The 13,526-nt window shown below is 32.5% G+C and overlaps 1 protein-coding gene across 1 annotated transcript in view; it reads right to left on the bottom strand.

Moving 5' to 3' along the window:
• LOC144849528 (ATP-dependent RNA helicase DDX1-like) overlaps nt 1-13,526 on the bottom strand; it is a 41,253-nt gene that overhangs the window by 23,054 nt on the left and 4,673 nt on the right. Inside the window, exons 4-12 of the mRNA XM_078706463.1 lie at nt 13,273-13,363; nt 11,707-11,754; nt 5,422-5,508; nt 5,096-5,179; nt 4,497-4,573; nt 2,085-2,157; nt 1,420-1,496; nt 780-830; nt 544-607 (exon numbers count right to left, since the gene is read on the bottom strand). Of these exons, the coding sequence (XP_078562589.1) occupies nt 544-607; nt 780-830; nt 1,420-1,496; nt 2,085-2,157; nt 4,497-4,573; nt 5,096-5,179; nt 5,422-5,508; nt 11,707-11,754; nt 13,273-13,363 (652 nt within the window). The remainder of the gene's footprint in view (nt 1-543; nt 608-779; nt 831-1,419; nt 1,497-2,084; nt 2,158-4,496; nt 4,574-5,095; nt 5,180-5,421; nt 5,509-11,706; nt 11,755-13,272; nt 13,364-13,526) is intronic.

A 13,526-nucleotide genomic window follows, 5' to 3' on the forward strand; every position in this document is an offset into this window, starting at 1 on the left:
TAATTTTATTTCTTAATGTATAGATTATATGCATGATTTATAATGAAATCTAGAGAAAAGGTAACTTATGTCTTTATTATTATTATTATGAAACAAATGTGGTTTATGACATTATACGCAGAGGGATCCTTGATTGCATTGTAATACCAGCTATTGTATTTAATTCAATATTTCATATATTATAAATAATTAAAGATTTTGACAAAATCAATCAATCAATTATCTTTATTTAAATCAATGCATATAACCTATAATTCGTCATAGTGATGAATTAAATCTAGTTCTTATTAGATCTATCTGCATAATTATTCGTTTTCATGGAATTTCTTCAAGTAGTAGTTTTTTTTATTTACATTTCTGCTTTATTTAAAAAAAAGTCCTATGCAATACTATAATTGCACTCAAAAACTTACTTCAAGAATATTGGCCCAAACAACATTGCATTTGGTTAAATTGGCTAACTACATAAGGAATACTATTTCATTGCGTCATACACATTACAGTCCAAAAATTTAAAGTTGAAAATTAGTTTGTTTCGCTTACCAAAATTAGGTGAGCGTACAATGCAGTCTGCTGGAGCTTTATTCATTCCTGTAAAGCTGGTGTACTAAGAACAAACATATTTAGAACTTTACTGACAATAAAGACAAAACAGAAGAAAACCGTATAGAAATGAATTTTGTTTTTTTTGTTGTTCTTTTATAGGTAGGTTTCAGGGGATATTGAACTACTGCTCATTGTATTGCTTTATCCTTAGGCAAAAAAACATTTTGACTTACAGGTGGATACTTGAATGGACTGTCACCAAAATTGAAGTTCATCTCTGCATTCTGCAATAGAAATAAGTACATAAAATTAAAGCAATAAGTAATAAAAGTTAAGTTTCGATTAATAACTAGGCTGAATAAAAGGGAAAATTATTACACTTTCTTAAAAATTCTAAATTATATTATTATTTAATTCAAAACATTTATTTTATTCATATTTACACTTGTTCTAATGAAAACTTTTATTTAAATAATCCACTTCTTCCATCTTGAATTAATATCAAAAGTTTGAAAATGTTTGTTAATTAATGGTGAAATATATAATACATTAATGTGTTTGAGGGTGTGTGAGAGAGTTTTTTTACCGTTTTTGTGAGACATATAGAAAGTGAATTATAACCACATACATAAATCAAAACTAAAAAAAAAGGTAGAGCTTGTCCATAAACAATAGCCATATAATAGTATACAAATGAATGTTTATGAGTGTAATGAGAGAGAGAAATTAGTTTGTAATTGAAAATAGTAATTGTACTGAATTAGAAATGTTTGAAAATTCTGTGGCATATTCTTCAGGTTGTACGCTGCAGTTGTTGTTGCTCCCTTATCATTAGTGTTACACGCCAGGTCTTAAATAGATACACAAACTCACTTTTAACACAACAGCAGGAAAATACACCAAGTTTCTCATGAATTTAGGAAGCTCAAAAGCCAGTCCTAAATCAACACCTGAAATTAAGATACAATTGTAGTTTAAAGATGTATTGTCCCCCAAAACATGAAAAATTAATTTTGCATTTTGCAGTTTTCACTTTCGTAGAAAACACAATTTAAAAAAAAAGTTATACTTATAAAAAGACAAAATAAACCATTAAATTCAACCCAAAACTTTCCAGTCAATTTGACTATAATATTGTCCCCCTGAACATTTTTTTCTACATTTTTGTTGTTGAATATGCAATTTTAATGTCACATAACAGTTAATTGAATAAATAAAAAATATTTCCCTGAAAATTATAAATTATTTATAAATGAAAAATATATTGTTTTAAATTTTGTTTCTACAAAAGTGATTAACTTTATTAAAACTGAAAAAGGAACTATTCAAAGTCTTTTTAATAACCCTTTTTTCATGTTTTTGGGGGACAATAAATTTTTAGTCAAAGTGAATAATTATTATGCAACATTAAAATGGAATGTTCAACAAAAAACATTGTTTCAGAGGGACAATATATCTTTAAGGTAAATTTGTATAGTTATAAATTATGCTTATTCAAAAAATCACGAAAACAAAATGAAAATGTAAAATATACAAACCATTCTTGGAAAAGTACATTGCATGTTCATCAAGATCCAAGTAACAACCAATTGTATCATCTATTCCATATGTCTATTAAAAATATTACACTGTGAGTATAACCAGACATTTTGTATTTCAAGTATAAATGTTTATAAAGTTTATAGTGCTAAATTGTGTCTATTTTGTGTTGTATAGTATACATCATACATTACAGCATAGGTAAGTGAAATTACGGTATCCACCTTTTTCTAATTGTAATGACATTAAAAGGAAACATCGTATTGTAAATTGTACACACGTGCCTGTACACACTTAACCACTTAGGAAAACTATAATATATTAAGACATAAAGAAACCATATACATACATATAACACCTAAAAAGATATCCAAACAGTCAGAAATTCATTCTGAGCATGTTCAGAAATAATATATCCACACAAAAAAATATGCAAAAGACAGCCGGCGGTAAATTGTGCGTGGTATTGTAATGCAGGTTAATTTTACGCTTAGTCTGTCAATTTGGCTCTTCCAATGGACTTCTATAACGTTAATGGTTATTATGATAAAATGGGATCTAAATTTTAATTTAATGACAGAAAAAAACATTTAGCCTTTTAATTAAGGGTGTTGCCCGGGCAACTGGGGCAACCCCACTGCGTCCACCCCTGCTAACCGAGACCGTGTTATCATATATCTCTTTTTGTGAGGAACTAACCATTCCTCGTAAACAGGTGAAATTGTACCCAAATCAGTATATTGTCACCTATAACAAATTTGTCCTACGCTAACTCATGGAGAGAACACCTGGATCGTAGACATAATTGAATTTTATATGTGATTTTATATAGATTTGTATTTTTTTTATGTATATTTTTGCAAACCTTCAAAGAATAGAATACAAAAATATTCATGTTTTGCTTTTAAATCCTTGACCACTGATCGTAGTAATATGTACGTTTGGTCCACCATATCAACTATTAAACCATAAATATAGTTCTTCGTGAAACAAAACTTCTATGCCTATATTTATATGAAATATGAAAACAATCAATAATATATTCTAAACAATGTAAGCCTAAAATATTGCTGGACTGGATTACTATTATCAATGATCTAGAATTTTGTATTTGAAGAACCATGTTTTTATCACGTCTGCATGTCGCGGTGCAATCCGTACAGTAGGTGGTCTGAATGGACGAAGTTACTTTTATGGCCTACTCCTTTTTGTATGTTATGTACATACCATAGTCGTACTTCATTAATTAATATCACTACAATATTTCTTTCAATACAATTATATATAGCTGTACTATATATAAATCAAAGATGGATAATATAATAGTATATATATATATAATAATAAAGTGAAGACATGGAATCTTTTGTTTTATGAATGAACGGCCGTGTCAAGGCTCTAGCTCCATGACCTTTTATTCAACGAATTTTCAACGGTCACTGGAGCATGCTATACCGCAAGGTCCGATTTTTAGCATGAAGTAGCTGCTAGACAGTTACGTAATCAACCCCTAGCGAATAGACACATCGCTTTTTTTCCCCGATTTTTCGCAGACAGTACGCGTGCAAGGGTAGATGTACAGTATTCTGGATGGTACTGTAGCTTGGCATCAACAACAAAACGGACACACATACTTCGCGGACAGTATGCATGCAAGGGTAGATGTATTCTGAAAAAAAAGGTCAATACTCCATACTGTACAATTCAATTTTGGGCTTTGAGTGAATTTTAAGACATGGCTGTGAAACAGCTTATACGGCAAAAGAATTTGACTACAGCACAAAGCACTATGATAAATAAAATACCATACACAGCATAAGGGCAGGTGTACACTGAACATGAGGCAGCGATTTCGCGTAAAAAAAGAATGTACACGACAGGCGACGGACGCTTTCAGTGTGAACATACAATCAAACATTTTCCAACTTCAATGTGTTGAAAGCGAGTGCAGCAAAGGCTTCACACACAAATTTTCAAAAGTTAATCCTTGGTCAACTTTTTACGGCATCGCAAACGGTTCGAACTCGGGAATATTACACATTCATCAACAACAAATCTAGGCCTACGTGGGCTAGACAAGTATATTTGGCCCCACCCTCTACTACTAGCTACACCTAGGCTATGCCTACTTACATTGGAAATAATTCTAGGTCATCATCTTGAATGTTCCATTAAATTGCCCAATTGTTGTTCTATGCTGCACCCACTTCTCGGCCTCGAAATTTGATTTCTTGAGCCCATTTTTTTCTTTGCGTTAAACACCACGGTAATACTAATCTTAACAACTCTTCTTTGTTTAAATTGGGCGCTATTTGAAGCCTGACTACACTAGGCCCAAGATTGTCCACTAGAGAACATTCTACTGCAATTGACGTCTACATAGGTTTAAATATCTATTTTTATGTACTTACCTCTCCATAATCATCAAATTGTTTTCCAAATGATTTTTTTGCTGTTCCTCCATAACCAAATCCATTTTTATCAGTACCTAGACAAAAACAAACCTAAATCAAAATATGGCCAATATATTTAAATTCAGTGCAGTATTTTATAAACACAGATCACAAAGATTGATTTAGTATGAACATGAAATTGTAATAGATAAAATAACAAATTTGAATGAATAAATAAATTGCTATAAAGGTATTCAGATTAATGCTATGGAAATCGATCAGAATTTCAAAATCAACTTTACACAATAGTTATTATTTCTCTCTTCTTTATTACCTTATAAATCAACTATATAATTATATACAGTCAATTCTCCCAATACAGGACACTTGGCTAGCCTATATGTCTGGTTTTCCGGAAAATGTGGTATTTAAAATGTCTTTTAAATGGACCTCAAGAAAAGAATATTTTCTGATATTGAAAGAGTTCTGTATTAGAAATATTAATGCAAATAACTTGCATTTAAGAACTTCTTAAGAAATTTCCACCAAATTGATTATGTTTATTGAATATTGCTGGTCAAATAACAATTTAATAGTTTTAATTTGAGGACATTTACCAAGGTTTAATGAAGCTTCTGATGTTGCCCATCCAACACGACACAGTCCTTCATCTGTAACTGTTGCTTCAAAGTAATGTTTTCCTAAAATATTGAAGGGAAGTAGTCAAAAGAAGGAATGAAACTTCTGTATATGTAATTTTTGCAGCCTCTTTTGTGTTTACTTTAATAAAAGGTATTATTACTGCCGACAAAGAGGCTATGTTTTCTGCTTAGATCACACTTTTTGTCCCTATATACATGATATCTAAAAAAGTTTTTGACATTTTCTGGATATCGCATGTATGTTAATCACCTTAATCATTATAAGAAGACAAATTAAATACCTCGTTTGTAGACACCAAAATTTGCTCTTGTTCCATGCCAAGATTTAAACTCTCTGCTCTGGCACAAGAGGCCTTCTTTGTCAATTGCTACAAAATATAAGTAAAACACCTTTTTTTAAAAAAGACTATATTCAGGCATATTGAATATTCGGGTGAATTGTCCCCAAAAAACATGAAAAATGAAGATTAATAAAATCAGACTTTGAATACGCCATTTTGCAGTTTTAATAAAATTATTCACTTCTGTAGAAAAAAGTCAAAACAGTTAATTTTAACCAAAAACCCATTGTACAGTCAGACGATTTAACCCTTTCACTGCATGTACACATATATTATTACCGGGTATGGAAAAAACGATTATTTAATTGAATTTGTCTATAATATATAGATATTTGAAATTCATTAAAACTATTTTTTAGCACAACATGTGCCTTCAATATTCAATTTTTTTAATTCCATAAGAATTAGCTTTTTTTTAACTCCCAACCATAGACCAACCTTTTGCCCACCACACACCACAAAAATAATTACAAAATTATTATAAATTAGTATTTTTTTGCAATTTATTAAAATTAAGAATGTTTTACTTTAAATTAAATTATTATTACCAGGGAGATGTATCTCCCTGTTATTACACTATTATGTGACATTAAAATGGCATATTCAACAACAAAAAAAAGGGGGACAATATATATTTAAACATAATACCTGCTTCTGTAGGATAAAAACACCTTTAGCTAATAGCTTCTCTTGCTATGCTTTAAATATTAAAAAAATGTTTTTGCACAATGTAAAACAAAAATAATGTTTTGGTTGCCTTTGCCAAACAATATTACTTATTACAATCTTGGATTTAATTACAATCTTGGATTTAATTACATACATATTACAACTCTGGGTGGAATGGGCAAAATTAATACTAGTCTCAAAGCAGCTGTGTTTGAAAGACCTAGACACCTTTGTTTTTACCAGCAAAGTGATTTATCATGCTAATTCTATTACCAACAATTTAATTCACCATGTACAGTACATGATGATACACAATTTATGGTTGTGGATAACAACATTAGCAAAAACAAACTTGCAGTTGAAACTGCAAAAATGCAATTTATATCAAGATGTTTCTATAGACAACAATGTTTATTTCTCTTTTCAATAAAAAAATATTGCAAGGTTCTAATGCGGGTTTGGTAAATCAACTGGTTTGTGACTTCAGAAATGGTGGGACGATATGCCTGACACTGATTGAAGTAGTAAACTTCAAAGCGTTAACAGGAAGACATCCGCTGATAAAATCCTCCTTGATTGCGATCATGTTTTCTGCGTTAGAGGACACCCTCTGTCGATCTTTAATGTTCAGTGTTTTTTGGAAGCATTTTAGGCATGCGCAGAGTATTGTTATTACAGAAAGTTCCAAACACAAGTTTATGCAGTTCTCTGCTTTTTTGATTGACTGGATCAACCCTTAGTATTCAGTAAAATATGTACAAATTTTGATTTTTCTGTTATTTTTTTTTTTTTTTCATTTCATTTCATTTATTTCACTATCATCATCGCAGCCTTAGCTGAATTACAAAGATATTTACATTTTCTCAATATTAAAATTTGTATAAAAGTATAAAACCAATGATAATTATATATAAAAAAGGAGGCAATTTACACAAGAAATACAATACAGGAACATTCAACAAGTTTAGCATTAAAATATTAAAATAGAAAAAAAAAAAAAAACACCAAAAAGGACCAATAAGAATTGCATAGCTGTACTGGGTGATATATAATGATTATTCATTTAGAAGCGAGATAAGGTATGGTATTGCACTTTTTCTATATCTTTCAACTCTGCATTTGGGTTGTTGATACTTTACACGTCTTAGTTTCATGTTACTTACATTCTTCACTGGAAACCATTTTCCAAAATGAATACTTTTTGAACAATTCAGAGCAAACTTATAGCATAGATTACGCCTTCTATCAGATAAAGTGTCTAAAGAAAGATCATTGAGTGCTTGGTCATAACATATGTAGTCATTACACAATATTATTCTGCAAGCCCTTTTTTGGACAGATTCTATCATATCACTTTGTTTCTTAGTAAGACTAGAATGCCATACTGGGACAGCATATTCAACACTTGGTCTTATGTAACTCTTAAATACATCTACAAGATCAAATTTCGGAAGATTGAACTTTCTTAATCTACACAATATATGCAGACGTCTGCTGGCTTTGGATACAATTTCTTTAACATTACGGTCCCATTTGAGGTTGGCTTGTATCCATAAACCTAGTAACTTAGTTTCATTAACAATTTCAATTGTAGCATTACCAATCAAAAGGGGTTCATGTTCATATTGATTTCTTTGAAAGTTAAAATACATAGTTTTACATTTAGTTGGGTTAAGTTTTAGTTTGTTTTCATTAGACCATACATTCAGTAAAGCAACATCATTCTGAATTGAGGAAATTTCATCCTTTTTTACTATCTGTCCTATGCACAAATCATCTACATATTTCCAAGTTTTACATGGCGAGTCTTGCATGGCATCATTAATTAGAGCAAGAAAGATCATAGGCCCAAGGAGTGTGCCTTGAGGGACGCCACATGTTAGATTAACACTCATTGATAATGTGGATTTATAGCGTACTTGTTGGGTTCTGTTTGACAAAAAGCTAATTAACCACGGTACAATTTCAGGTCTACAGCCAAGTGTTACTAATTTAGAAACTGCTATTGTGTGGTCAACACAATCGAATGCTTTACTAAAGTCAGTTAAAACTAACTGACCAACAGATTTGGGAATGTTACTACCTTCATAGAACACATTTAGTAGATCAACCAAATTATGGGTTGTAGAAAAGTGTTTACGGCAACCATATTGGTTGTTATCAAGATTTTTCTCGATATCTGTTAAGAGCCATTTTTTAATGAAGCCCTCAGCTACCTTAGCTAGGATACATGTAAGCGAGATTGGTCGAAATTTGTCAACCCTAGTACAACCATTTTCTTTGGGAACCGGAGTAACAATAGCATCCTTCCACATAGTTGGGACATGACCCTCACTGAGGGAGGCATTTAAGATATTAGTCATAGGGATGCTTAGTTCGCATGCAAAATCTCTTATTAATCTGTTAGGCACATTATCAGGGCCCGGGGACTTATTTACTTTAACTTTTCTTAATTGATTGTACATTTCCCATTCTTTTACATTAGGGGGTTTATTGGCAGGTAGATACGTAGGAAGCTTACATAAATCAATACTAGGTCTGCTTTGGGAAGTTATAGCAAAATGGTTGTTTACAAAATTACTTATACCATGATAGTCATCCTGCGGAATATCCTCTACACTAATAAGTGGTTGGGGTTTTGTTTTATTAGCTAACATCTGCACGCCTTGGTGCCATTTATGGGGATTAGTGGCTTTTAAGTTTAATAAACGTTCATTGTAAAAGTTCATTTTGTCTTTCTTGATCACTTTTTGTACCATATTCCTATAGAATTTCCATTGCAGCGATTTACCATGATTAGTAAAAGCGTGTTGACGCTTCATTATAAGATCCTTTGCTTGTTGCGAAATCCATGGCTTATCAGTTGGATGTATCTTAATGGATTTAACCGGGAAGAAAGTGTTGATAGCAGAAGTCAATGACAAATAAAATGATTGCGTTTTCTGTTCAGTATTACTCGCGTTAATAACCTCGTTCCAGTCATGGGTAGTTATCCAACGGCCAAATTCTTCAACACTTCTCGCTTTCATTGGTCTGATTACACGCTTTTCGATTTTGTTGCTATTCGTCCTTGTAGTTGCTGACAACAGAACACAATTATGATCGCTAGCACCCATCGGCGACACAATTCGGGGATTGCAATAATACTGCTTCAGATTGGTGGCTATAATATCTAGTATTGCATCCCCTCGCGTTGGTTCTTTCACAATTTGTTTTAGGTTATGTGCACGGCATAGTGGGGCTAGGTCAGTTCTGTTCAGGTCCCCCATAATAATGAAGCCAGCGTCTGGGTGTTTAAGTTTAAGACTGTCAAGAGATTTAATAATATGATCCAAAAGCAGTTGTTGGTCAGAAGAATTAGGTGGAATATATATTCCACAAACTATAATAGAGGATACAGCTCTGGGGAGCCTCTTCGGTCTTATAAAAACCCAAACACACTCTAGCTCTTCGGGTACTACTATTTCAGGTATTCTTCGCGACAGAAATTCAGAATTAACATATACGGCCACTCCACCACCCTTCTTATGCGTTCTATGATAGGTATAAATATTGAAGTTGTTAATCATCAGTGCATCATCTGTTATTTGGGGTGTTTGCCAAGTTTCTGTGACAACTGCTAAATCAATACAATTTTGAAGTAGAAGGGTTTCTAGTTCGTCCACACGGTAGATTAAAGAACGCGGGTTAGTCAGGAAAATCGATGGGAGTGATGGCTGTAACTTTGTATAGTTGACTTTACGAAGTGAATTAGGGAATAAACTACTTAGAAAACGCCCTCGCTTGTTGTCTATATAATCAGAAGCATGTGTAACAGTGATAATAGTGGGAATTTTTCTGCGTATATTTACACCACCTCTTCTACCTCTACTTTTACGATAGATGCCAAGATTATTCAGCATAGCGAGGGTTCCCTTAGGTAGGTATTGCACCTTATTACGACGTTTAATGAAGGCTGATCCAATATAAAATAGCTCATGTCTGGAATAACGAGTCATTTTGGCTTGCTCAGTGGCTTGTGTATCATTCTAAGATAAGAATTAAATCCCTTTTCGTTAAAATTTGAGAACTTATCTCACCCCAACAACAGCAGTACAGATACAATGTTAAAAAGGGAAATTATCTCAATCCAACACCAACAGTACAGTTAAAATGTTAAAAAGTGGTTCCACATCAAAACATGAAAAGAAAAAGTACTTGCACAAAGTTAACAAAGTCTGGGCCTAGGCTAGGCTGCCCACTCGGCTTGCCTGAATTCTCCGCCGACAACCGTCCGACGATAGGTCGCGGCGAGCCCAGCCAGTATCCTGGTTATAGTTTCAGTTGTGGGCTTAGCAAGTTAATGTTCAGATTGCAATTTTTAAGCATAACATGTAGCATTCAATCCACAGTACAATGCACAAATTTTACTACTAAAGCAACAGATGTCCACAAAACAACAAAAAACCAGTCACAAAAGAGGAATTCCAGAGCCAAAAATCTGTAAACTAATTAAGAATGGCGACAGCTATAAAGCGCCCTCAACAGTTATAAATTGCTTGTAAGGAGTAGAATTTACCATATTCATCGATAAGGTCATTGACTATGATAACACCTTTTTCTATCCATTTCTTATAATACATCAGGCGGTCTTCGACACAGTCATTGTTTGCTTTAAGATGTCACTGTCCTCAATAGGTATATTCGAGTTGGCAAACATTGACCAAGCCGAAAGAACAACATACCAGAACCGGTTTGGATATGCCTCTTAATTAATGCGTTCTACGAATACAACAGAACCACCATCAATGTCCCTTACATCATTGATGTGAATTAGGTTGTTAAAATCTTACACCACTCAGCTTCTGGGCTAGGGCACATCAACTAATCCAAGTTATCTTTAGAGCCTGAATCTGGCTCTTTATATCAATCATACGTAGCCCTCCATTCAGATAATCTTGGATTGATTGATTACGGGCTATTTTATCTACACCGTTCCATATGAAATTTAAGAAATCGTGAAAATTTACGGCCGCAGAAATTTTGGGCTGTACAGTAATCGCTGGTCTCCAGTTGGAACTGATATCAAAGAACAGGCTTTGGTAGCTTTTACAAAAGATAACCATTTCCCAGACGACAATGTATACTAAACATGAGGACGGGAAATAATAACATAAATAATATAAAAATATAAACAAGGGTGAAGATTACAGTACGTATATTAAAAATTAATATACTGGTATTGTTTTTTTTTCATTTGTGACTGCATCTTTTAATCATTAATTTTACAGTGTGTATTCTAAATTATAATTCTTGCTTTTAGAATAACTTAAAACAAAACAGACATTCAAATATTGATTTAAGAATACAGTAGACCTATTAACTATCTTTTTTTTCTGTTACAATGACGCATCATTATATATACTGTACATTTCTAGATACACTGTATTGTACTATTACTCTACATCTACTCTACATGAACCTCAAATTCAATAACAAGATGGTTCCGGTCTATTGGACAGCCAACGGCTAGTGTAGTAATTATTATTAATTTTTACACATTATATTAAAACTTACCTAATGCCGGATCTCGATCATATGAATTCATTGTCCATTTACCTGAAGCTAAATAAAAAACAAACCAAAGTGTTGTAAATTACGGGTATATTTTGTTTTTGAGTCGAATAAGGAGAATAATTTTTTTGGAGCTAAGTTAAATGGGACAGTCAATTATTTGTTTTTAAACCAATGTCAACTTTTTTTTCAAATGACTTGAATTCTGTTGTTTATTCACCAATTCAAGGCCCCAAAAAACATAACTTTTCGGTGAGCATGATAATGAATTAGGGATGTTCCAGCCCAGAGGAACATTTTTTCCCAATTTAGGCAAGGCATAATCATAATTGGGAAATCTTAAGCAAGCAGTAACCTCAAACTTGACATGTATGTAGAGGTGTAATATAACATTAGATATCCAAAAGGAATTATATATCCCCAAAGGAACTATATTTTCCCAAAGCATGTATCCAAATGGATATCAAATTATATGTCTTACACCAGAAAAAATAGAAATGGCAATACCTATTATTACTATTATAAAAATAGATGCAAATAAAACTAAACACTGAATACAAGCTAGGCCTAGCTGCCTAGGCTCTGACTGTAACACTTGCTTATTTAGTTGTATTTAATGGATGAATTCACAAGAAATTTTGTACACCAAGAATCCTTGTTTGTCTTTAATGACTCAATCTGTCTAATTCAGCTTCATCAGGATTGAACAAATTTGAAGTTGCATTTGAAGAGCTAGGCATTCACCATTGGGCACAATGCAGGTTTAATCAGAGGCTGGTAACTTTTAAAAGATATTATTTTCCTCTAGGGCAACATAACACTTTCAATCATGCTAGCTATGTAAACATATATTATATTATTATACAGATATTGCCTGCTTAGAGGTTAAATATAAGATTTGACATCCCCGAGGGAATTCCCAAGGGGTTATCAAATCTTATATTTTACCGATATAAAAGGCGACAAGTTGAATATCTACTGCTGGGTCGGGTGTAGCTAGGCCTCTTTTGTAATAAGCCTGCCTAGTTAGGCGTTGCATTCACCTTACATTGCGAAGAATAATATAGTTATACAGATAATTACTAATTAATGATTCCTTGGCAATAAAATTTTCACTTAGGCCTAGGTCGTTTAAATTAACAGAAGAATTTCCATCAATTAGCCTACATTAACAATAATAATATCATCAGGTAGGCCTAGACCGAATAAATCATTTGAGGAGCCGAATCACCGGATGTTCAGGTACCAGGTTACTACCATGATTATTAACCAATCACAAACAGTCTTTCATCACATCTAGGGAGGACTAATAACAAATGAGGGCGCTATGTATGCATAGTTTAAATAGTTTAGTTGATTAATTTACACAGTCAATATCATCGTACTGGAGAATTTGCTGGATTTTATATGTTTAATGACAGGGATACGATAATTACTCGAGGATATATACGATTTACGATCCTCGCAGCGGTACACATGTGATGCAGTATCAACCAATCACGTTCACGTATTTACATAGGCTATGTAATATAATAACATATGGAATTAAGAGTTACAATTTGTATTTACCTGGTGCTAAATCACCACTACTTGCTTTTTTCCCTTTCTTAAGATCTTTCATTGTTTCAAAAACAATTTGTAATACAGGTAAACAAAAGGCCTAGATAATAAATATAAATATATTGTAAAATTAGAAAATTGGAATATGTTGATCAATATGTTTTAATAAATAATTAATTTAATACAATAACTTAGCCATTGTTTTTAAATTGGCAATAAACATAGTTATCGTCACACAAGTAAAATACTTCCTATTTTTAAAA

The sequence above is a fragment of the Antedon bifida genome, chromosome 8, assembly GCF_963402885.1.
Source record: "Antedon bifida chromosome 8, ecAntBifi1.1, whole genome shotgun sequence".
Lineage (NCBI taxonomy): Eukaryota > Metazoa > Echinodermata > Crinoidea > Comatulida > Antedonidae > Antedon > Antedon bifida.